We start from the raw sequence: 26,005 nt of genomic DNA on the forward strand, positions 1-26,005 counted from the left end.
ATAATCGGAAGTTGTCAAGTGTGCCATGCTTTCGGAAGGTTTTAAATGCTTTCGACTTTTCGGCATGCAATTTGGAACATTGGCTGTCCCACCATGCATTGGGAGGTATTCGACGAACCGATGGGTCTGGGATGGGTTTCGTTTGAGATTGAATCGCACTTTCATGAATCAAGCGAGCAAGGAAGTTATATTCCTCCGTGGGTGATAAGCCATTTACAGATTGTAGCGCAGTAGTGATCGTATCTGCATATTTCTTCCAATCGATGTGTCTTGTAAGGTCATATGTCATATTTATGGTATTAGAAGAGTCGACCCCATTGGTGATTGTAATTTCGATAGGCAAGTGATCACTACCATTGGGATCAGAGATTACCTTCCACTGGCAATCCAATGATAGTGAAGTTGAGCAGAGTGAGAGGTCAATTGCACTTGGTCTTGCAGGAGGTTTAGGTACCCGTGTTTTGTCACCCGTGTTCAAAACTGTTAAATTGAAACTGTCGCAAATGTCATAGATAAGAGTAGAACGACTATCGTCAATTTGTTCTCCCCAGACAGTTCCATGAGAATTGAAGTCACCCAGGATCAACCTTGGCTCAGGGAGCACTGAGCACAGGTCCTCTAGGTGATTTCGATCCACTGCAACTCTCTGAGGCCAGTACAAACTGACAACACATAAGTCCTTACCTCTTATAGTTGTATGACATGCAACAGCTTCAATTCCGCCTGATAATGGAAGGTGAATTCTATAAAAGGAGTGACGCTTATTGATCCCCAAAAGCACCCCTCCATAAGAATCGTCACGATCCAGACGGATAATATTAAAATCGTGGAATGAGATGTTAGATTGAGAAGAAAGCCATGTCTCGGACAACGCAAAAATATCGCAATTAATTTTGTGAAGTAAATAATTGAACGCATCCATTTTAGGAATAAGACTTCGACAATTCCACTGTAATACAGTGATATTTCTGACCTCTCTTGTTAAATTAGCCATCGAGAGAAATAAACGCTGAAAGAAGGGGCCAAGTTTGCATCAACTGCTGGAAAAATGTCTTTACAATGGGTAACAAAGAAGTTACAATGCTTCTGACAGAATCTGAAACATTGAACGATGAAAATATCCCGTTAATAATGTCAGATAATTTGAAAATACCCGATTGATTAGTTGGTGCTGATAAAATTACATTCGGTGCTGATGTTTTGGATGTTCCTGGAACTGCTGGGTCACTGGGAGATGGAATTTTTCCACGAAATCCGGGAGGAATTACTCCTTGTTGATTTATTGTTGATGATTTATTGCAAAAACTGAATGCAGGGGGAACTGGAGGTGGTATTTTTCTCCGGATTTTTGCAGAAGACACCTTGGTGCGCTTCCTAGAGTTACCTGACAAAATGAATGGAATCCCTTCATCTGCCGAATCTAAGTCCACAACGTCAACTGGCAGTGCAGAAAAAATATTTTTAGATTGAGTTTGGGCCGGGGGAGAAGCGCTCTTCAAAATGGTGGCGTAAGAACGACTAGATCGTTCTTTCAAAGAGCGCCTCTCTTTATCCCAGCGACTCTTAAATGCCTCGCATAGGGAGATATCATGAGGTGAGCCCCCGCAATAGACACATTTCTGTTCTATTGCTGAGCACGCTCCTTCCTCATGATTCTCCCCGCAACGAGCGCAGCGTGCCTTGTTGCAGCAATGGGACTCCGTGTGTCCCATTTTAATGCACTTTTTGCAGCTCATTGGGCGAGGCACAAAGAGTCGCACGGGAAGCCTTAAAATGCCACCTATCAAAACATAGTGAGGGAGGGCGGTACCCTCGAATGTCACTCGGAATGAGCCTGACGGTGAATATTTCTTGTCTCCGTTTTCGGTGGTGGCAAATGAAAGTTGTCGGCAATCCACGATTTTTACCGATGTTGAATCGAGGGACTTAAATTTGCCTACTCCTTTAGACAGAATATACTCAGGCGTCAAACTCATTTCAGATATTACACCCTCAATCTCTACGTTTCGAGAGGGGACAAAAACGTGGTACTCCAACTTGAAAAAGTCGCTACCAACAATTTCATTTGCGGCTTTTAGGCTAGCCACAACAACCCGCAATTTGTTTGGTCGTACCCTAGAGACCTCGGTTACGGAGGACCATCTTGCCAGATCTTTAGTTATCTGAATCACGTTAAGGTTTTTACCGTGCGACTTGGGCCGGAAATAAACCATCCACGGACCAGAAAAGGATGGGTCCTCTGGGTAGACCCGGAGTCGGTTGGTCTTCCCAGGAGTTTTAACAGAGTTCTCTGAAACATCCATTGAAACTCCTGGGTTTGAACACCCGCCTTCGTCCATACTTTATTACGGAGACTAAAAAGTCTACCGTAATAAAATATGCACGAAGCTACAAATGTTCGGTAATAGATGAAAAGTATAGAATGGTAGAAATAGTGAAGAAAAAAGAAAAAAAAGGAATAATGAATAATAAAACAAAAACTCAATCCACTTGCTTTTATTGGGGCTCCTTCTTTCCCTCTGATGATGGCTGTGCGATCACACACAATGGACGGCGATGATGATTCCACGGTCACCGTTCTATCAACACACAATAGCGGCTTGCTTGCTGGTGATGTTGAATTCTTCGAATCTCACTGCACAGTTCTCGTAACAGCACACAATGGGAGTGAAAAAACAAAACCACGTGGCTACACTAAGTGATCCTCACCGCTGAGCCGGCCAAGATTGGCAATCAACGGCGTTGACGAGAAGCCTTTTACAACGGTCAAATGTTCCAGTTCTTCGTTACCTCGTTACGGAAAATAACCCCGGACACACAAAGTAACTATCACGGCACACAAACCCGAATCTTCAAAGAAGAACTTTTATCACGCACCACTTTATCGCAAGAATAGAAAGCACTACCGTACTCGATGAGCGATGCGAGAAGAATGTCGACGACGTTTTGCAGTCGGAGTTATCCGTATAAAGTTTAACTGAAAAGCGGTTAGCGTGTAGAAAACCGTCAGATTTTATACTGATTTGACAAATCGCACAAATTTCGCAGTTATGAGTGCGCAGTTCCATTTTTTGCGATGCAAATGGTATCCCAAGCAACCAAAAGTCGCGTTTGGCTGAAAAAATATTTTACGGGAACTTCAGGTGACTCTTGTCGCGTAAAAGTTACTCAGGAACTTCCATCGTTCTTTGAAAGGTTAAACTATCGATAACGAAACTTCTAAGCGCTTTTAATGGAATTTCTTCCAAGAAGGTCGATAACGTTCGCGTAACATTCTAAAACGCACCATTAAGATACTTGAAGATGTTTTAAAGAACCTATATGGGAATTCTAAGCGACATGTCAAAAATGTCTTTCAAGAAGGTCGATCACGTTCGCGTTACATTCTAAAACGCACCATTAAGATACTTGAAGATGTTTTAAAGAACCTACATGGGAATTCTAAGCGACATGTCAAAAATGTCTGTCAATTTCTTGTCATGATATTTGTTTTGTTTATATCTGTACTGATATTTACAAAAGGAATTCAAATTTTTTTCGAATTTTTCTTATAAATCTTAAGATATTCGAATGAATTTTTGATGATGCGAATTTTTGTTATGATTCATATTGTGTACTGAAAGTCCTTTAAACGAAATAAGGTACAATCTATTGACCAACTCATTCAATCATCTCAAATGACATTAAGTTTAAATACTAATCATTACAGTGGCAATTAACTATTGCTGGATTGGTCGAGAGGCTGGTGAGTTTCATTGCAACCTAGAGAGCAGCGTTTCAATTCTCTAGGCTAGGCGTAAGCAGCTTTGGGCGATGAGCGCGCTCGCAGTCCCGGTATACGATTTCTCGTGTGTTGAACAGGGAGAGAAATAGCCTTCACTCCAATTTCACTCCGATTAGCTGTCATTCTTATGGAAATCTGTGTAAGAGTAAAGAGCAGGCTTTATTCTTTTTAGCAGGCCCAATCCCATTTGTAATCAAAACAATATAATTAAAATCAATGAGATAGACCATGATAGACTGGCAACCTAGCAATCTGACATTTGGTTGTCAGAGCAATCTGTCAATCGGATTTTTTTTTCTGCGCGTAGAAGTTTCTTGACATTCTCTTAGAAGCTGAATAGCGTTCTCTACAGCCACCTAAACGAACTTGAAAGTAGCTTTAAAAACTTAAATTTTGGGCTGATTAGCATTTTCTTCAGACACAAACAAGAGCTGATTAATCTTCTATGGAACCTTTTTAAGGGAATTCTGGTTGCTTGGGATTATTTCCTATAATAGATTATTCACCGTACACAACTCCTTTTTTTAACTTCTCATATACGATTTGTTACATTTTAACGACAACATAATTGAAATCGACCAGCATATAAAGTATCAAAGACGCATTTATCGCATCAAAAATCTTTGTCATGCCAAGTTCGTTAATTCTCAGGCTATGGAAAAATGTGTTTTCAATAATGTTTTTTGTTTTGTCTGGGATTTTAACGCTCGTAATTAATTCAATCTCAATGAATTCTAAGAATAATAATATTTCATTCCGATGACTTCATGTTTTGTCCTCTTTTGCAAAATAATGATTTGAAGATTGATTCAAGAATTTACTTCTTAACTTTTCAATGAAATTAGTGAGTAAAAGTGAATTTTTTAACTGTGTTTACTGCTCCGGCTAGCCTACCGCACGGAAGGCTACCGTCGCGCGATTAGAAATTTTCCCAGTAACCGCAATAATATGACCGTCTCGATGATTTGAATTACGTATACACATGAAATGTTCTTCTAACTTTCAAAAAATAAGGTCACCGAACTAGTTCTGCTACAAATGTGCATTTGGAATCATAAATTATCCGTTTATAATTTGATCTTCAAGTTTAAAACTTGATTATGAAACAAGAAACAGGAAAAATAATAGCACAAAACAAAACAGGAAAAGTATCACACACAGGAACTAAGAATCAGATCACAAAAGTAATTAATCACGACCAAAACAACTTAAATTTTAAAATTACCCAATTATATTCATTTTGAAGGAAATTCAATTAGCGACAGTTTGCTACAATTTTTTTTCATTTTCAAGTAAATTGGTTGACTTCTAGAATGATAACAGTGCAGAAAAGTCCGAAAAAGTGATTTCACGTCACGGTGGAATGTGTCAGTTGATGATTTTCTGAATCTGATGTTTTCTGATTTTTATCACGAGTTTTAAAATGTAAAAGATTAAATTAGATTTTTCACAATAGTTACGAAAGTTTTCCTTTAGAAATAATTTATCATACTATTTTCGTTATTTTAAAGTTTTGATTGCCAAATTTAGAAATAATGATCTCAAATTTGAGTTCTGATTTGAAAAATAAAACTCAGTTCTTTTACCAACAAGTTCCATAGCCTGAAATTCACAGCTTTGAGGAATAATGAACAGCCTATCAAAATTTGAAATTCTCCTTTTTCCAATGAAGATTCCTAATTGTTTTTTTTTAATTTCAAATTTGTCAATGGCTATAACGAAATGAACAATTAAAAAGATTAATGTGGAAAAGGAATTAAGAATTAGAATATTTTAATTGATGGCGTTAAAACTGTTATTCATGGAAACCATTAATAGTTAAAAACATTCATAATGTAATTTTACAGCGTAGTGAAATAGTAATACAGTGGTAGATACAGATAGAATTGTAGCTACCACCACACAATAGTATGCCATTCGTAGTTCGCATTGCAAGAGGAAAACTTGCAGTGCCCGTGAGGAACAAAGAGATAAAATGTGATAAAAAGTTTTTCAAATTAAAATTACTCTTCCGCTCATTTTCAACATCTTTCACTTTATTTTATTTTATTTTTTTATCCGTCTATTATTTTTCAATTCTTAAATATTCTTACTCAAAGAATATAAAAATTCTACCGATATAGCCGATAAAAATAATTTCATATATCTGGTATTTTTTTCAGATATTTAAATTTTATTTACATATTTTTAAGTTCGAGAGGAAACAAAGAAATTTTCAGAAAATACATATAGATATGGAAAATGGCCAAATGCATCAACTAAAAAACGTGTTTTCTCGAAATAAGTTTTATTTTTTTGGTTTTGATCACCGCACTTTCTTGTGGTTTTCTTTGATTGATCGCGGCAAAACAAGTTTTTTCTGAGGATGGCTGAAATTCAGTAAGCCGAAACGTAAAAAACAGCAGTTATATTTATCGTCGTAAATCACTGAAAAATATCAATCAAAGAAAACCACAAATAAGTTTTATTGCACTTATAGCCCTTTGGCTCCAAAGGCTTCATACCTATATCTATATATATAAAAAGCAATTTCTGTGGGTTTGTTTGTTTGTTTGTTTGTTTGTTTGTTTGTTTGTTTGTTTGTTTGTTTGTTTGTTTGTTTGTCCTCTATAGACTCAGCCGTCTTAAGAGCTAGAGAGCTGAAATTTGGCATGATTGCTCATTAGGACCAGGAATGATGAAAAATGTTTTCAGATTTTCGGATGACCTCTTTTCAAGGGGGTCGTTTATACAAGACAAATATTGTTTTCGCGTTTATCACGTTATTTTTTGTCGGATCGTGATGAAAATTTGTACATGGGGGTTTTGAGAGATGGGAAATCGATTTCAGGTATTGAATTTTGGGTCAGGGGTCGGCAAAAGGGGTCGTCCATATTAACTTTTCAATATTTTTGTGATATTGACGTTAGTGTTCATCGGATTGAGATAAAAATTTGCGCTCGGATGGTTTTAGAGGTGGACAATCGATTGCCGATATCAAATTTTGTGTAAGGGGCCAGCCAAAGGGGTCGTCCATATTCACTGTTCGCTATTTTTGTAATACTGACGTTATTATACATCGGATTCAGATGAAAATTGGTACACAACCCGAATAGACTTGCACCTTGAAAAAACTTTGAAGTTCATAATCACAATACCATGAATTTGATGGTTTTCACCATGACTTTTACGATCCACGATATCGTGAATACACATTGAAGTTCATAGTTTACGACCATACATTTAATCGTTTTGACGAAAATTACCATGAAAAAGGGGTATTGTTATGCAGCGTGACCATGAAAAAATTGGCGATTTCCCATACATTGGAAAGCTGAAAAATATAAAGTTCATGGTTTTTACAGCTTCCATTTTTTCACAATAAAACCATGAAAACCCATTGTTTTCCATAATATTTTGATTATTGCTTGGATGATGAAAGTCATTGTCATTAATATTTCGCGATCATGGAATAAAATTTTATTTTAATTATGTTTAGATTTTTTTATTTATTCCAAAAATACATTAATTTACATCACATCACAATCACATATCACTTTGTTAAATAACAATACATAAAAAAACATGTTGAACATGAAATATTTTCTGGAACAACCGCAGACCATAAGATGTGGGATCTCCGAGTGACACATTTATTTATTTCGTCCGCAGACCACGAGCCGGGCTGTTCTTGGGTCACTATAGGTTGGTAGTTCCAGCTTGGTGATTCCTGGTCATTCCTCCCAATGGCATTTTGATGCATTTTCCAAGCCCTGCGGAAGCCATCGGATTGGGTCTCGCACTTCGGGACTTGCATCGCTAGAATTGAGGAAAAAGTTTAAAATATGTTTTTCGCGTAATTTCGATACAACTCACCGGTGGTCTACTTCAAAAACTTCGATAATTTTACAGTTCTTTTCAAACTTAACGTACTGAATTGCGAATCAAAACAAATCGTACGAAAAGTTCACTTTTGGCGCGCAAAAATTTCAAGCTACACGAAAAAGTGGAAATGTGTAAGTATCAAAAATATTCAACCAAGTATGATGTTTCTACCATGAAGTATATGGTAAACATTGAATTTCATTGTAAAAATCATGTTTTACCATGGTTCTGGTCTATTCGGGAAGAGTTTCGAATGACAAGCAATCGATTCCAGGTATCGAATTCAGTTTCAGGGGTCGGCAAAAGGGGTCGTCCATATCAACTTTTCAATATTTATGTGAAATTGACGTTATTATTCATCGGATTTAAAAGAAAATTTGCGTTCGAATTGTCGATATTAAATTTTGTATAAGGGGCAAGTCAGTCAGGGACGACCCCCCATTTTAACTGTTCGCTTTTTTTTGCGATATTGACGTTATTATGCATCGGATTAAGATGAAAATTTGTACACGAGTATTTTAAATGATGTGCAAATCATTTCAGGTATAAAATTTTATGTAAGGGACCGGAAAAAGGGGTCATCCATATTAAATTGGGTTGAGATGAAAATTTGTACATATAAATTATTGCGGAAATTGCACCTATTTAGACTCCTGTGCAAATAATTTCCACGCAGAAATATTTTCGCACTGACGCACACATAGACAACCCGTGTCAGTTTTTCAAATCAGCCGTTGCTCGCTTCTGATTTTCGAATCACATTTCCAAACGGCATAATCGTTATTGTTTTGGCGACAATTATTATGAAATGCGAACCAAGAAGTTTAATAACGAAAATTGACCGATTAACAAATGAAAAGAAACGAACAGAAAACCGAATGCATTCTGTACATTCGGGTACAAGAATTTAAGTGGAACAAATAAATCATCATTCGGGCGTTTTTCGAATTGCTGAAAAATTGTCCAAAAAATTATGGATTCACTGACAATTTTTACTGACACACCAGTCGCAATTGTTTTTAATTCAATTTTATCAAAAGATGTAAAGAATATAGATATGTGTCATTGTCTATGTATAGGTCTGTGAGCAGATTTTACTGCGCGCAAATTATTTGCACGGGGGTCTAAATAGGTGCAATCTGCGCAGTTTGTTGAAGACGGCAACGGTGCGTATGAAAATTGATTTTTTGATAGAAATAATTTGAAGTAACTGAACTCTGATGTTGGTCTTTTTTTCATATAGTCCCTTTTCAACTTTTAGCACATGATAGTTTATATAAAGAATGTGATGGTGTTAGTGAGTGCGGAATTGTTACCTGTCAAATCAGATTCTCTCAATAGTCTAAAAATTCATGCAATTGACAATATTAAGGACGAACAATTGTTTCAAATTATACAATTTTGAATCAGGAGTCGGCCAAGGAGGACATCCATATTAACTATTCACTGTTTTTTTGCGATATTGACGTTATTATGCAATGGATCAGTTTGAAAATTTGCACACGGGAGTTTTGAAGGAAGGGCAATCGATTTCAAGGATGAAAGTTCGGAAAAGAGGCCACCGATCTGCAACGATCGAGTCGAAATTTCTACACGGTTTATTGGGGTTGGGACGGTCAATTGATTTCTGATTTCAATATTTGTATCAAACGACAAAAAAGGGGGTCATATTAACTGTCAAATTTGCTTTGCAAAAATCACGTGAGTTTGTATCGCATCGAAACGAAAATTCATAAACGGGGTATTTTGGCACGGTCAATGGATTCCTGATTTCAAATTTAGTAGCAAACGACAGAAAAAGGGAACGCACATAAACATTATTGCAATTATTGCTTAAAAATGCACTCGGAATTGCATCTGGAAAATGCCTGTAAATTGACATTCATTCAAACTATTCATGACATATTCTAAATTGAAAGCGAAACGGAGTTCGTATGGGATCAGCTAGTATATATATAAAAAGCAATTTCTGTATGTTTGTTTGTTTGTTTGTTTGTCCTCTATAGCCTCAGCCGTCTTAAGAGCTAGAGAGCTGAAATTTGGCATGGATGCTCATTAGGACCAGGAATGATGAAAAATGTTTTTAGATTTTCGGATGACCCCTTCTGAAGGGGGTCGTCCATAGGAGACAAATATTGTTTTCGCGATATTGACAGGGTTGCTAGCGATTTTTCGTTTTGAAATTCCAAAGTTTTTCCCGGTTTTTCCCCGGTTTATTCCCGGTTATAAATGATACTCTTTTTTGATATGAAGTAATGGTGAATAAAAAAAAGTTCAATGTAAAGGGCTTCAAACGTCCAATAATTGTATCCCAAAACTTATTAACCGGTTAGAAATCATGACAAATACTTCAGCGTTTTCTAACACGTAGTCTTTTCGTATCAAATTGACAGATTTCCATGGTTTTTTTAAACAAATCTAAGGAAATTGGCATCTATTCGTTGTTTTGCTCCACAATTAAGGTACGCACTCCCTAATCTACCATGGAATGAACCTCAGAGACTTCCACCTTATCATGACCGATGTGGGAACCTGAACATCGAACCGATCGGCTCACGAATTATACTTCTTCGTCGCCTGTTTATATTCGACATTATATCCGGAAATATAGACAGTGCTAACCTCGTCGAAATGATACCGTATCATGTCCCAACTCGCTCTCTACGGAATTTTGAGCCTCTAAGAACAATTAATTATGGAAGAAACGAATTTTACAACCCATTTGATACATCGTGTAAATTGTTTAATCAAGTTTGTGTTTGTTTTGATTATAATATAAGTAAAGATAGTTTTAAGCATAGATTAAGAAATCAGTCTGAATGATATAAAGTTGTCGAAGACCGTGAACAATAAATAAATTTCAACTGATTTGCAAAAATAAGTCCGGTCAAATTGATCTTGTAACTTTAATGTTGCACTTTTCAGCCACTGTGAAATGTTATAAAATTTTATAGAGTTCTAAAAAAAATGTATGGTTGGTACCGGAATGTGTAAAAAATACATCGAAACATAATATTATTTATTTGTCTTCCGAAACTTAAAGAAAAATCAGATTCCAAGAAAATGTTTTGTAATTTTCTAAATGCAGTTATATATTTTTTTGTACAATTCCAAAGACATGTTCAAAATTTTTTTTTTCTTTTACATAACAATGAATATCTTTAGAAGCAGTCATTTGAACTAAATATTCGTGAATATATTAAAAATCGGGTATAAGATATGGCTGAACTTTAATCGTTTGAATGTAAGATATTATTTTGTATCAGGATAAAGACATTAGATTTCGACAGGAGCTTTTTTTGGTACAATTTTAACAGAAGACATATAGTCCAGATAGAAAACTTTAAGCAAAAGTTTAACGTAGAAAGAATTGAAAACTTAACTCTTGCAATATAATGCTTCGTTCTTTAAGCCAATTCAAACGAAATACACAACAACAAAATTAAACATCCAATATTTTTTTCTGCTGAAACAGCTGTAACTCTGCATAAAAACGTCTCACGCTGCCAAATTATTTGTATTTTGAATAAAATAATTTTATGAAATAAGTATATATCATTTGACGTCGAAAACTAAAACTGATACAGTCGCACCTGGATAAGCGAGAAACCTCTATAAATGAGAGAAAACACCAAGTCCCAAACTTTTTTCAAAACACACCTCTTTAAGTGAGAGTGTAAAACCTCGTTAAGCCTGACTAGACCAAGGAAATTAAAGAAAATACCACTTTTGTTTGCAGTTTTGGTACCAAAATGATACCGAGTTACCAAAGAACAAATATCCATATTCATATCCATCCGAATATCATACATATCGAAACTGCTCTTAAATTTAGAAATAATTTTAAGAATATTTTAGAAATTTTGTGAAAAAAATCCAAACATGACAATTTTCCCGGTGAGGTGCCGAAAATCCCGGTTTTTTCCCGGTTTCCCGGTGACGTGATAAAATTCCAAAGTTTTTCCAGGTTTTCCCGGTTTTCCCGGTTCGCTAGCAACCCTGTATTGACGTTACTTTTTGTCGGATCGTGTTGAAAATTTGCACATGAGTGTTTTAAAAGACGAGCAATCGATTTCAGGTGTCAAATTTTGTGTAAGGGGTCAGCCAAAGGGGTCGTCCATATTAACTGTTCGCTGTTTTTGCGATATTGACGTTATTATACATCGTATTTATATGCAAATTGCTACATGGTTTTGAGTGACGTGCAATCGATTTGAGGTATCAAATTCAGTGTAAGGGGCCGGCAAAAGGGGTCGTCCATATTAAATTTTCAGTATCTTAGTGATATTGACGTTTTTATACATCAAATTGGGATGAAAATTTGCACATGAGAGTTATTAGGGACAAACAACTGATTTCACTTATCCAAACTAAAATCAGGGGTCGGTCAAAGGGGTCGTCCATATGACCTATTCACTGTGGATGCGATATTGTCGTTATTATACATCGGATTCAGACGAAAACTGGTACACGAGAGTTTGGAGAGATGAGCAATGGATTTCAGGTTTTAAATTCAGTGTAAGGGGCCGGCAAAAGGGGTCGTCCATATAAACCTTTCAATATTTTTAAATTATCGTCGTTATTATACATCGGATTGGGATGAAAATTTGCACACGGTAGTTTTCAGGGACAGGCAATCGATTGCAGATGTCAAATGTTTGGCCAGGGGTCGACGAAAGGGGTCGTCCATATAAATTAATTTTTCACTGTTTTTAGCAATATTGACGTTATTTAACAATGGATTGCTTTGAAAATTTGCACACGGGAGTTTTGAGGGAAGGGCAATCTATTTCAAATATCAAAGATAATATAAGAGCCCCCGAAAGGGGTTTAGCTTTTTGGCAATAATTAAGTTGTTATGCAATGATTTAGTCGAAATTTAGACATGTGGTTTTTTGGCACATTCAATTGGTTACTGATTTCAAATTTGGTAGCAGACGACAGACAAAGTGATTATCCAATATTTTTGCAATTATTACTCAAAAATGAATTCAGAAGTGCATCTGGAAAAAGCTTGGCAATTGAATTTCATACAAACTGTTCATGACATATTCCAAGTTGAAAGCGAAACGGAGTTCGTATGGGATCAGCTAGTATTTTTATAAAAATAACTGTCTTTGAGCTAGTAAAGTGAAAGGTGCAGGATTCAATTCAGTCGGAGGCCAGCCAGTCATCTGAAATTTGGTGACAGTTATGTATTTTAAACTACCTTCCTGGATCGAGTATTATGCCTATTACCACAGAGAACAGACGTACAAGCTCGAACAAAATATCGTCAAAAAAGTGTGTAAAATTTCAAATGCTATCACAAAAAAAAAACGTTAGAAATTTACTACAAACAGTCCCATCTATTGCGCCATTCAAACGTTACAAATCATCTTTAAAGTGCCCAGTTTTCGAAAAGAGGTAATCGCAAAAAATCAATCCAATGTCTCAGTAAAACGGACGGCTTTCATTTTTTGCTAAATAAACGAAATCAGAGTTACTTTTAACTGGGCGAAATTTCACTTTCTTTATTTTGGCACTACTATGACAGTTAAGATAACTAACAGCTTTGGTATAGGTTTTCGCACTACTTGAACAGTGATTTATGTTAGAAAATGCATCACCTATGTCCAATCAAATACAAGAACATTCTTGACGATCAGTCTCACCCAGCAGTACCTATCACTTTAGCAGCCAGCTGTTTCAAACTTTGTATTTCTAACAAATTTGAAGAAAAAAGATAATAACGTTTATGTTTTTTTTTCATGCAACATGATGAACGTATTTCGAAACTTCAACAGCGATTTTCTTGATGCATGCTAAGCAGCTCATACGACCTATAGAAAACTGACTGAAACTTTGTCATTTTTTCTTAGCTTTGTTTTGACAGTTCTCTTTGGTGTGTTTGGAGACATCTGGTGGCCCAGCCAAAAAACAAAAATTGGTTCAAATTTTTACACAAATTTCGTGGGCTAGCTTGTACGTCTGTTCTCTGTGCTATTACTAAAGTAGTTTCCTTTATTGAACTAAAAATTTGATATGAAAAATCTCAATCTCAATGCGGGGTTTAAACCCCTTAAACTCCCTACCATCCATCGCACAGCCTTGCTTACTTATTTGTGATGTTAAAAACTGTAATTCTATTGAATTTTTTCTTATTGTCTTATTGTAGGTAACGCCAAACGATTTTATCAATGATGCAATTGATGAGTTACAAAACGAATTTGGAACAGACTTCGAGTTACAAAGCAGTGCCATCAATGGCACAACTTGTATCCCTGTGGGAAATAATTCAACAGAGAACAGTTCTAGTGAAAAGAAAGAATCGCAAAATTCTCCAGCAACTCTAACCTCGACAGGCATTACCATCAGTGATATTAATGATAACGTCGGAGTGTCGAGTACAGTGAAATCTTGTTGCTATTTATCATCACTGAACAACATAAAAAAACGATTTGAAGAGGTAATTTTCTACTGTAATTCTGTATTTTGGCTTATACAATGAATCCGTATCTTAACATTTTAAAATTATAGAAACAGCTTCTGTACATTTCCCAATTTGTTACTATTTTCAGACTAGCGCGTGGACCAATCACTTTGTTCTGACGCAAAGCACACAAGAAGAAAGGAGAGCAGCTTTTGCATGTTTGTTACGTGTTGCAATATCGTGCTGGAACATCGGAAATTTTAATGGTGCTAAAGAAATAATAGAAGGTCTAAAGTGAGTCTATTTAAATTTTAAATATTATTAATTCAAAAACGAAAAAACAAAGAAATCTGTGTGCTGGCCTCAGTGACAAATCGAGAGAACATTAAAGAGATTGAAAAAGGGGTTTCTTTCGGCCTCCAGCAGTTTAAGTGGTTGTAGGCCGGCGGAAACTACTTGCTTCCGTCTTTTAAAAGTCGTCCTTCTAATGCATTTTTCCTCAGCGTGTCGTCGTCTATTATTGTATCGGAAAAGTGTAATTCAATAGAAGTGAAATGTGTGTTATGAGTTGAAATTTCCCTACAATGTTGATAAATGATACAATACATCCGATGTTTAAGTCTATTAATTATTTACAGATCAATCCAAACAGAACACATCTCGCAGTTAACAACAGACCGAAGCAGAAATTCAGTTTATGACTTTCTAGCAACAGTTTTTGATACATCGGAATATAAAAATGCCGTTTCTCGAGCATTGGTAAGTATTGATCGTGGAACCCTAAAACCCCATGTACATTAGACCAGATGCTGTAAATTTTAACTTACGGATCTCTTATGTTTGCTCGATACATTTTAGATGGCATATTATCGCGCCAGCACTAAATTTTATCATAAGGAAAATGAAGGACTAGAATTTCGGAAGTCTGTTTTCAGCTGTCAGTGACGTTTCTAAAAATTTTATAAAAAATCATAATATCAGTGTTAATTCCAATCCACCCTAGAGAGTAAACATGATATTATTAAAAATTTGGCGGCTTGTAGCTTTATTCATGCGATTAAAAATAAAATATTTCTTCTGAGACCATAAGTTAGTTCGTGAAATCAATGATTTTTCATAATTACTGGACGCTCCCAAGATCAGCTTTAAAAAGTTCATAAGAATTTCAGACTATTCTAACACCTTAATTCACTGTATTTTAAATTTTATGTACTGGATTTTGAAATGATAAACGCCAAATTTTTGCAATAATATAACTGGCTGGCGTGAGTCTGGTTTTGGAATGCCAGGCGTACTGTGTTCGATTCCCGGTATCGGCAAGAAAACTTTTGGGTTCAAATCCCATAAGTTACCGACAGGTAAGATGGGTTTCCTCTTATAACTGACTATATAATAAGAATGGTCAATCAGTTGCCAGCTGCCCAGGTGGCCGCCAACCGTGGTCTAGAGGATTGCGTCTTCTAAGCCAGAGGTCATGAGAACGAATCTCAGTCATGACATACATAGTACTCTTTCTGTGGGTTGGTGGTTTTAGCATTTGTCAGATGCTAGCCATCATATCCTTGAAAAATATACGCCTTAAAGTTCAATAAATTAGATCTCTTCAAAGAAACATGAAGTTTCACTGAGATCTGCTATATGTGTGTTCGTTTTTTTCCGTTTTTATACACGGATGCCGGAATACCTGTAAGTAAACTAGCCCACCTGATGGTCGCGTTCTTCCAAAATAAACCTACATCAACACAATACATTCATCCATAACAGTTCATACGAAGCCATGGGGTCCGGGTATGGTGTACGCGTTGCATTGGAGATTCGTCGAACTTAATAATCTAAAGAATGCATGGGAGCACTTACTTAGACAGAAACTGCGATGAATTCTTGCACCCATGGTGGATAATCAACATACAGAACCGGGAGACTGAAGCAATCTTAACGATTGATAGATTGAAAAGTACATTGTTTACACCCCTTTTAATGTTCTCCTTATTTGGTAGCTTTCTTAAGAACCACTTGACAGATTGTCACCATATTTAAACATTACATTTATAGGTAACTTTACTAAGCTTTCATTAAATTCCATCAACGGAATAAAAATAATTAACAAAAGAAAGTGGTGCGTTTTTGTCTTGAGTACAGGCCTTTATCAGAAAGCTCGAACAAACACAGTTGTATCGGGTAGAGTTTTCAGGCTGCCAACTTCATAGTTATTAAAGATCCCAAAAATGTTAAAATCGCTATAAAAATTCTCCTGATTTTGAATTATCTCGAAAATTTACCGCTCGGCAGATGAGTGACATGTGTGATGTCTGTGGCGAGGTGTGGAAGACCGGATGTTGGAACGATCGGATAAGAATAAATACGCGACTATCTCGTGTAACAAGTAAAAGCAGAATGTATTATATCGTCGTATAATAGAAATAGCACTGTTCAAGTCTGTCGATAAAACACTAGTGCTGCCAGTTGGCAGTCGATGAAACAGTTGATGTATGTCGAACCATTAGGGTGGTTCAACACTCCTCCTCAGCGCTGATTTCATGGATGCCGATAAACTCCCGGAGTCGTCGAAGTTTAATAGCTGGAAGCGGCTTGGTTAAGAGGTCAGCTTCCATGTTCTCGGTAGGGCAATACTCCAGTCGAACCTTACCGTCTCGAACCATGTCCTTCACGAAGTTGTATTTCGTATCGATGTGCTTGGATTTCTTTTCCGTTCGGCCTTCCTGGGTGAGTGCGATACAACTCTGGTTGTCCTCTTTCACGATGATGGGATAACGGATTGGTTCACCGAGATCCTCGAGAAGTTTGAATACATATTTGACTTCCTGAAGGCACTCCCCCAGGGCAATATACTCAGCTTCAGTACTGGATAGAGCCACACATGTTTGCTTATGGCACCCCCATCCAATAACGCCACCACCAAACTTAAACAGAAAACCCGAGTTTGATTTTCTGTCGCTGACGTCACCTGCCCAATCAGCGTCCACCGAACATTCCAAATTCCGCTCATCGTATCCCAAGCATAATTCGACGTTCAACGTACCCTTAATGTAACGGAGAATACGTTTTGCTTCACACCAATCAGCCTCTGTCGGATTCTGCACACGCCGCCCCAGAATTGAAGTAGCGATCGAAATATCTGGACGGCTTGTCACGGCTGCATACAACAAAATTCCAACAAGTCGGCGGTACTGATCACCGGATTCTAGCGGCTTGCTTGACTCCTCCTTTTGTTGTAGAAAGCCAACATCCATTGGTACTTTGGATGGCTTAGCTTGCGTCATTCCGAACTGCTCTAGGACCCGACTCAAATAGGCCCGCTGGTTTATACGGAATCGGCCATTCTCGCATCGAATTTGGATACCAAGGAAAAATTTCAAATCACCCATAACTGACAGTTTGAAATGTTTTCCCAGGTTGTTGGCCACTGCTGCAAACTCGCCTTCGGTATTGCTAATCACTATGACGTCATCAACGTAGATGAGTATAAACTCGTACTTACCATCTACAAAGCGAACATACAAACAAGGATCCGCTTTAGATGGTACAAAACGCATACACTTAAGGACATGGTCGATTTCCTTGTTCCAGATTCTCGCCGCCTGTTTGAGACCGTAAAGGCTCCGTCGTAATCTGCAAACCATTTTGGGATTTTTGCTGCCGTATCCCGGAGGCTGCAGCATGTAAATCTCCTCCTTAAGCTGCCCGTAGAGGTAAGCAGTTTTGATGTCTAGATGTTTTGCTAACATTCTCCTGCTAACATAACCAAACGAAATGTTATTTGACGCACAACGGGAGCAAAAACCAAATCATATTCGGTCCCGTATTTTTGGCAAAACCCTTGGGCGACAAGACGGGCTTTATATCGCACCAAATTCCCGTTTTCGTTAGTTTTACACTTGTAAATCCACTTGCAGCCGATAGCGCGGTGAGTTTTCGGCAACTCCGTCAACTCCCACGTCCCGTTTTCGTAATGAGATTGCATCTCATCATCCATCGCTGCTATCCACTCGGCTCGCTGAAGACTAGACATAGCTTCCTGGTATGACTTCGGCTCAACGTAAGCTTGTTTTACCGAAAACACTTCCTCATCATACCGCACTGGCGGTACACCCGCCGTCGAACGTGTGGTACGGCGAACCACTGGCTGCTGTTGATTTTCATTGGATGCTTGCTCACTTTCGTCATCATTTTCCCAAATTTCACGCAACCAACCAGCTTCTTCACTATTCCAGAAATCTTCTTGCTCGAGGGTGCTATCCCACCCGTGGAATTCTTCTTCCGAGCTTTGTACACTTTCATTGTCCATTATCGGAGGAGAACCGCCCGTTCCCAAACTCACTTCAATTTCTTGGAAATCACTTTTTGTATCACTTATAGTTATTTCTGGACTACCATCATTTTCGATGAATCGAACATCACGACTGATGGTGATAGCTGCAGTACGAGGATTCAGCAAACGAAACGCTTTGTGTTCGTCTGAGTACCCCACAAACACTAATTTGGTAGCTTTTGCACTCATCTTCTTTCGTTTCGTCGGCGGCACCATGACATACGCACTACATCCAAAAATCCGGAGATGAGCTAAATCAGGCACACGGCCAAACCAGAGCTCAAATGGTGTGCGTGCAGCGGCTGATGTTGGCAAACGGTTTTGCACATAGCAGGCAGTGTTGATCGCTTCTGCCCAAAACTTTTTCGCTAACCCAGACTCTTCCAACATGCATCGTGCCATCTCACACAACGAACGGTTTTTTCGTTCGGACACTCCGTTCTGTTGTGGAGAGTATGCTGCGGTGAATTGCGGACGAATTCCTTCTGCCAAGTAAAACTGTCGTAGGCACTTTCCAGAATATTCTCCACCTTGGTCCGACCGAATGGCTCGCGGCTTCCGGCCAAACTGATTCTCGGTCATCCTCACATATTCCTGGATTTTCTGAGCCACCTCCGATTTTCGCTTCAAAAAGTAAACAAAGCAAAATCGGCTAAAATCGTCGATCAACGTTACATAGTAGCGGCATCCTCCCGGGGAAACTGGATCAATTGGGCCACATACGTCACTGTGGACAACATCCAGGACAGCACTAGAGGATTTTTCAGCAATCCGATGAAATGACGGCCTGGTCATTTTACCCTTTATGCAACTTTCGCATGTTAAAACTTTTCCACAATTAACAACATCGCATCCAGTTGCTAATTTCTTCTGCTGGATTTCATTTAACACATTCACATCTCTATGCCCCAGACGACTATGCCAAATATGTTGGCAGTTCTTCTGATGGGCTTTTTCATTCACTTTATTCACTCGATCTTGGCAAATCCTGAGCCAATACATATTGTCAATTTTATCACCGACCGCGATAATCGAGTTCGCGTAAATCATTTTACAACCAGTATTGTTGAATGTTGTTTGGACACCTTTCGCAGCTAACTTGCTGATCGAAATCATATTCCCTTCGAGTTCGGGCACAAACAATACATCACTCAACGTAAGCTCGATAGCTTCACCAATACTGTTCACACAATCGATTAGGCAACTACCTACACCTTCAACCGATTTTTCCGATCCGTCGGCAACAATTACACTCGAACGAGATTTACGTGAAAGCTCAACAAATAAACGTTCATCACTACACATATGTGATGTTGCCCCCGAGTCTAACAACCACAACCGAGATTCACTAGTGTGTTGGTTTGCTCGAACTTTAAACGTGAACGATTTTTTATCGTTTTCGCGCACTTTTTTCAGCTTCGGTTTACTCTTCTTCTCGTTCGTCTTCTCGGACAAAAACTTCCTGCAGTTCTTCTTCTTATGACCGGCCACTCCACAGAAATAACATGTGGCTGGCCCACGTCCAGAACTGTCCGATTTTAGAACCCGTTCGTCCACGGATTTCCCGCCGAAGAGTTTCTCGCTCTCGTCTATCAATTTAGACCTGACGAGATCCATTGTCAGCTCAACATCCGCTCGGCTTTCCAACGCTGTAGTGAGGCTGTCGAAAGCTTTCGGAAGGCTGCGGAGGATCATGGCGACTTGCATATAATCCGATAGCTTCTCACCTGAGTTTTCAAGACGTGAAAATAGATCTTCCATGCCGTATAAAAACTCCTCCATGTTGTCTCCCTCTTGGTAATCCGTGCTGCATATTTCCTTCAGCAGTGCCACTTTACCCGTAAGAGTAGCCTTATGGTGGTGAGATTTTAGCGCTTCCCACGTGCTTTTTGCTGTCGTTTTGGCGATTATTAAGTTATGCTGGTTGTCCTCCACCAACAATACGATGGCTGCTCTCGCCTTAGCGTCCCCTTCAGTCCACTCTGCGGTGACCGGGTTAGGTGGAATCCCTGGCTCGACGTATGACCATGTTCCTTCTCTCAGCAGCAACATCTGAACTTTAAACGACCACGAACGATAGTTCCGGCTATTCAGCCGCGTGACACCAACTTTGGCAAAGTCCATTTTCACTCGCGAAACTTACGCTGACCGTGAAAAACTCACCACTTTCCAAATAAAAACGCGTGACACGGTAAAATCTGTTCCGAAAGGTCCCAGTGCTGAGCACATAACCTGTGGCGAGGTGTGGAAGACCGGATGTTGGAACGATCGGATAAGAATAAATACGCGACTATCTCGTGTAACAAGTAAAAGCAGAATGTATTATATCGTCGTATAATAGAAATAGCACTGTTCAAGTCTGTCGATAAAACACTAGTGCTGCCAGTTGGCAGTCGATGAAACAGTTGATGTATGTCGAACCATTAGGGTGGTTCAACAATGTCGAGACAGTTTAGTCAAGAAAATTATTCTAATGATATCACACAAATTAACTGCACTGGACTACAGCAAAATTAATATTCAAAATTCACAAAAAGGCTTTTACGGAAAATAAACACACACACTTAATTGAATAATCAATAGTCAGAGAGTATTAATTAATTGATCATTATTGGTTGCTATGGACCGAATTCTGTTCATCAATCTATGTCGTGAGCCTGAATACTAAATAAAAAAATAAACTAGCAGAAAAGAAATGGTTTTCCTTTAGAATGAACTTTTTCTTTCGTAAGTAGGTACACAGTAAACGAAAATTACCGAGTTCGGTATTTTTTTTACCGAAATCCTAACATGTGTAAATCGGTAAACTATTCGGTAATTTTTTCGGTAAAAAATAAACGAACATCGGTAAAAGAAGAATCGATTTACCGATGTTCGTTTATTTTTTAAAGAAAAAATTACCGAACAGTTTACCGATTTACACATGTTAGGATTTCGGTAAAAAAATTACCGAACTCGGTAATTTTCGTTTACTGTGTACCTATATAGATTGTGCAATTTAACGTTCGATGATTTTGATGAAACGAAAGAATGGATTGTTACTCTATCATAAACAAGCTCAGGAAAAATAACTTTTTTTTTCAGGATATTCCAACATGTCGAACAATACCTTTTTACAAGAATCACATCGATGAAATGAAACATTATTTAAGAGTAATTGACCAAAGGACAGAGTGTGAAAATGAGAAAACTGACAAGTATTATTTGGGTGAATTAAAGCCCTCAGCGTCTCGGGATAACACTGAATTTCTGCAAAAGTTGATGCGTTTGGAATTACCACTTGACTACTCCACGCCAGCCACAACTCCAACGACCGCCATTTTAACAAGTGAGTCGGCAGCGGATCCATTAGTATACGAACCTGAGGAAGTTCATGCAATTGATCCGTTCACAACAGAAATAATGTTTAAATGTTCACCGGCTATGAACACCATTAATACATTTGTGGATCATCATCAGAAACTATGCGGAGAAGTGGCCCCTTGTTTTCTAGATTTTCTGCGATCTGCTTCTAACAGTCCACGACAAACCAAAATACCATTATACCAACCATCTAATTTACAAGAATTGGAAGAAGATTATGAAGTTGAAATTGGTAACTACAATCCGGTTCAGCCTTTGTACTTTGATCATGGCGTAAGCATTGTGCCATTGTCTGCTAAAAAGAATTACAACGTAGATCATCATCTTCTGCAGGTAAGACAGTTGAAACGGATATTGGATCCATTCTAATACTCACGCGTTTTTGGTATAGATTCTCCATCACGGAACAACGGCAGTGCTATGGGAACCTGAGATTCCTGCTGATAGATCTACGTACGTTTATTTACGTTTAGAACGATCATGTGCAAGTATTTCGTGGCAACGCACGTCATGGCGAAGAGTTAAATCGCACTATGGTGATTAAATTTATCTGTTTTTTTAGAAAGCAATACATTGAACTAAACGTTTATTTTAGACTACACATTTAATCAAAATCCAGAGGAAAGTATACCTTGTAGATTTGCGTCTCGTTTCGCATCTGCGAATGATATTGAGTCACAATGTCAAAATTTGGAGGAAGGCATGCTAGACTTGGTCACTGTAAAAGACATCTCGATGGGTTCAAGAAATCATGAATACGATCCTGAAATTTTGGCTGCTGGTAAACGGTTTGGACTAACGCACGTTGAGTGCTGTGTTTCGCTATTGTACGGAGGTTCTGCAAGCGAAAATAGAATATTATGTATTCTCTGCCCGCCTATGTTATGCCGTACGTGGTACGTTGGGCTTTACTGGATGCTTCGAGGATTCAGACGTCAGCATTGCCTGATAGATCGTTCAATGCTTTGGCTTAAAGAACTATACATACAGTTATACTTCCAAGAAGGTGTGTGTGCTGAACCAACTGTAGCGGATGCAATAAAATCTTTTGGAGGTCAACTTTATTTGTCTTCCATCAAATCTTCGTCCGGCTTGCATGCAAATGATTCAACCTCCGAACTAACAGCGTCTTCATCAATGCCGACGACAAGTAAAAAGGACTCAAATGCCAAAATACGAAAGAAAAGATCAATGGCCAATTTGCTCAATCAGAACAATATAAATAGCCACAGCAGTCCGGCAATTGATTACACTCTCAGCGATGTTGAAAAAATAAGAACAGCCGAACGAAGAAAAGAACGAAATGGTTCTCATGATCAGCTTTGGCAAAATATGAAAAATTTACGAATTGGATCTGTAACGCATGATACGCAACTGGACTTTCTCAGTTATGTATCGCTTTATCGATCATTCAGGTGTGTATTCACGATTGTCGTTTTTCCGAATTTTATTGTAATAAGTAGTCTCAAACAGACATACCTACATAATGTTATTTGCATCTGGATAAGTTGAGCCATTTTTTTTATAAAGAGATAGTAGGTCGATTTAAAATTTTAAGCATAGATCGATTGAAGGATCAAGGATCAAGGTGGAAATGAAAAATCTCATTTTGTCAATTACTCAAAAAAGCAACAAATGTTGGCTTTTTGACATGGTGGAATCGATGAGGAATAGCTAAAAACTGAATTTGAACCGCTCTTAGTGTTTAAAACTTGTTAAAAATGTTTTAATTTCGATTTCCACAATAAAACACGGTTCAAAGTTCATCTTTTGACTATTCCCCATGTAACAAAACCAACTTATGTCGCTTTTTTTAGCTATTGGCGAAATAAAATTTTTAATTTTCATTTTCACCTGAGATGTACCGCGACGAATTTGAATCAAAACTCATAAAAAAATTACCAAATCATGTACCTACTTAAAATTCATTTCTATATAAAAGAAATAAAAATGATATTCAAAGGTTTATTCAGCTTAAAAAGTGAACCAAGAACATTTTTTCAAATCTTCCAACATGCATGCTTTACCTATGAAACCTAATAAGGCTGTTCAAATATGTTTTTTTCATGTTAAGTGTTTTAACGAGGCCGGATCTACGTGACATTTTTAACCAACTAGCTGTAGTAGCTGTGAGTCGCAATGCGTTTAACGGAGAGAAAAGTAGAAGTGCGCCAGAGTTGTCAGATGTGGCTGTGAAACGAAAAATCGGTGAGAGACTAATAACACTAGTTTACAAAATTAAAAAAAAAATCGTTTATCGACCGACCTATATTTTAAATGTGGAATTGGGCGCTGAATTCAAAAATGAAATTCGAAAAAAAAAAATCTCAGTAGAACAGTTTTTGAATTATGCTCCAAATATGAAATTTTGTAAAAATAAAAAAAGTACTCTAAATAAGATTGAAATCTCTCGGACTGGATAAAAGTAATTTGAAATCTCTTTATTAAAAGAGAACAAATTTACTATCGATCATCTGAACACGATTTTTGCGCATCATCAACAGTATTGTTGATATTAGTGACTTTATGATGGAAAAAAATGATAAAAATCGCATTTTTTTAGAGAAAATTTTCTTTCAGCGAAAGTTTTAGACTCGATGGTAACATTTAAAAAATCATATTTTCTATTGGCCTTAAATGTGAATTCAAAACAAAGATTATAAGTGGTTATTCATCAAAAATTTCCCGTATGTTTGGATAACGGGCCGCTATTAAGCCTATCCCCATTCTGAAGATTTTAAGTGGTTATTCATCAAAATCGGTTGAAAATTGAAGAAGTTACGATTACTTTACCATAACAGTATTTTTTGCAGTTTTTAATAATTTAACGAACAGCAGTATAGGAAGAATTAAACATTAAACTCGCTCCAAGTCAAAATTATTTATTAGAAGGTCACATGCCAAATTTCAGAAAGATCTGACCATGGGGAGGGGTTGCTCGAGTCTCAAACGTGAATAGGATTTTAAGGTATTATGCTCGGAAGGAACAAAAAATACTGGGTTTTCATTAGTAACTTTTTTCTTCCCTAGCCGATTGTTTTATATGATTAATTTTATTAAAGCCTAAGTTACAACAAATACCAGTCACCATTCACCGCCCAGACTCCATTTACCGCCCAAAATCACCATTTTGTTTGTATTTTGAAAGAACTGGGATGTTTTCTCCAAAAATAAGACCTATGTTCTGTGTCGGCATCATTGTTCGAACATTTCACTTAAAACATCACTTAATTATGAAAATTATTGCCAGAAATAAAATGTTTAGTTTTCGGTTTCCGGTCAAATTATTGAATTCGACGCCTGTTAGCGAACTAAACATTACTGTACTCCTAGGGCAAAAAGGGTTTTTGTTTACTAGATAGTATTTATTTGACCTAAAATCGACTTGAAACGATAGTTTTATTTTCGTAGAATAGATTTGCATCGGACAATTTTCGATTTTTTCAATAGTTGTTGTTTTTTGAAGCGTTTAGTGATGGGCGTTAATTGATGTATAAAAAAAGTGTGGGTTCCTAATGACCGGTCACGCACAATTTCTTCGTTTTTAACGCATGTATTGTGTCAAATGTGTAAATTGTAAGAAGCATTTAGTTGGATTATGTTAGAAAATGATGTTTTGTCGCTGAAAGTAACCGGTTACTTGAGGCTGTTTGCCGGGAATCATCATTTTGTCAGCCAACGCACTTTGTTAAAATTTGTACAAAATTTGCGGGAAAAATTTCACAAAATGTATTCTCTTAAGATCCAAAACATGGTTTTGACACCTCGTTACATTGAAAATACTGATAAGAACAGTTCCGTGTTGTTAGATAGTGTTTCCTTAAGAAAACATTATCGATACCCGAAAAAGTCGAGTGAGCGATAATAGGGCCAGCTGAACACCCCAAAGTTTAGTTAATTATTTTGAAATGGGTACATTTTTGCATTCCCCCAATTTTTTTATTGAAAGTAGAGCAGTTTTGAGATGTATTGGAAAAGAAAGCAAATAAAAATCTGCCGTCGTTTTTTTTATTACACATGTTTGAAGTTGAAAAACCACTTAACTGGGCGGTAGATGGTGACATGATGGTATTTCACTCCAAGACTGTAACAGGATTGGACTTGAAACAAAAAAGTTATTGCGTTAATAGTGTTTAGATGATCGATAGCAAATTTGATCACCTTTAATATGAAAAAAGTGATGTCAAATTACTTTTATGCAGTCCGAGATATTTCAATCTAAGTACAAGTACTTTTTTTTATTTTTCGAAAA

At 37.4% G+C, this 26,005-nt stretch overlaps 1 protein-coding gene across 7 annotated transcripts in view; it reads left to right on the top strand.

The window, feature by feature from the left end:
- The window catches only part of LOC129741029 (1-phosphatidylinositol 4,5-bisphosphate phosphodiesterase epsilon-1-like), a 75,525-nt gene that overhangs the window by 44,650 nt on the left and 4,870 nt on the right, over positions 1 to 26,005 (top strand). For all 7 annotated transcript variants that reach the window (XM_055732721.1, XM_055732725.1, XM_055732722.1 and 4 more), the window contains 7 exons: positions 13,806 to 14,096; positions 14,209 to 14,354; positions 14,699 to 14,819; positions 21,475 to 22,086; positions 22,145 to 22,289; positions 22,349 to 23,168; positions 23,828 to 23,961. In XM_055732721.1, the coding sequence (XP_055588696.1) occupies positions 13,806 to 14,096; positions 14,209 to 14,354; positions 14,699 to 14,819; positions 21,475 to 22,086; positions 22,145 to 22,289; positions 22,349 to 23,168; positions 23,828 to 23,961 (2,269 nt within the window). The remainder of the gene's footprint in view (positions 1 to 13,805; positions 14,097 to 14,208; positions 14,355 to 14,698; positions 14,820 to 21,474; positions 22,087 to 22,144; positions 22,290 to 22,348; positions 23,169 to 23,827; positions 23,962 to 26,005) is intronic.

Source organism: Uranotaenia lowii, chromosome 2, assembly GCF_029784155.1.
Source record: "Uranotaenia lowii strain MFRU-FL chromosome 2, ASM2978415v1, whole genome shotgun sequence".
Taxonomy (NCBI): Eukaryota; Metazoa; Arthropoda; class Insecta; order Diptera; family Culicidae; genus Uranotaenia; species Uranotaenia lowii.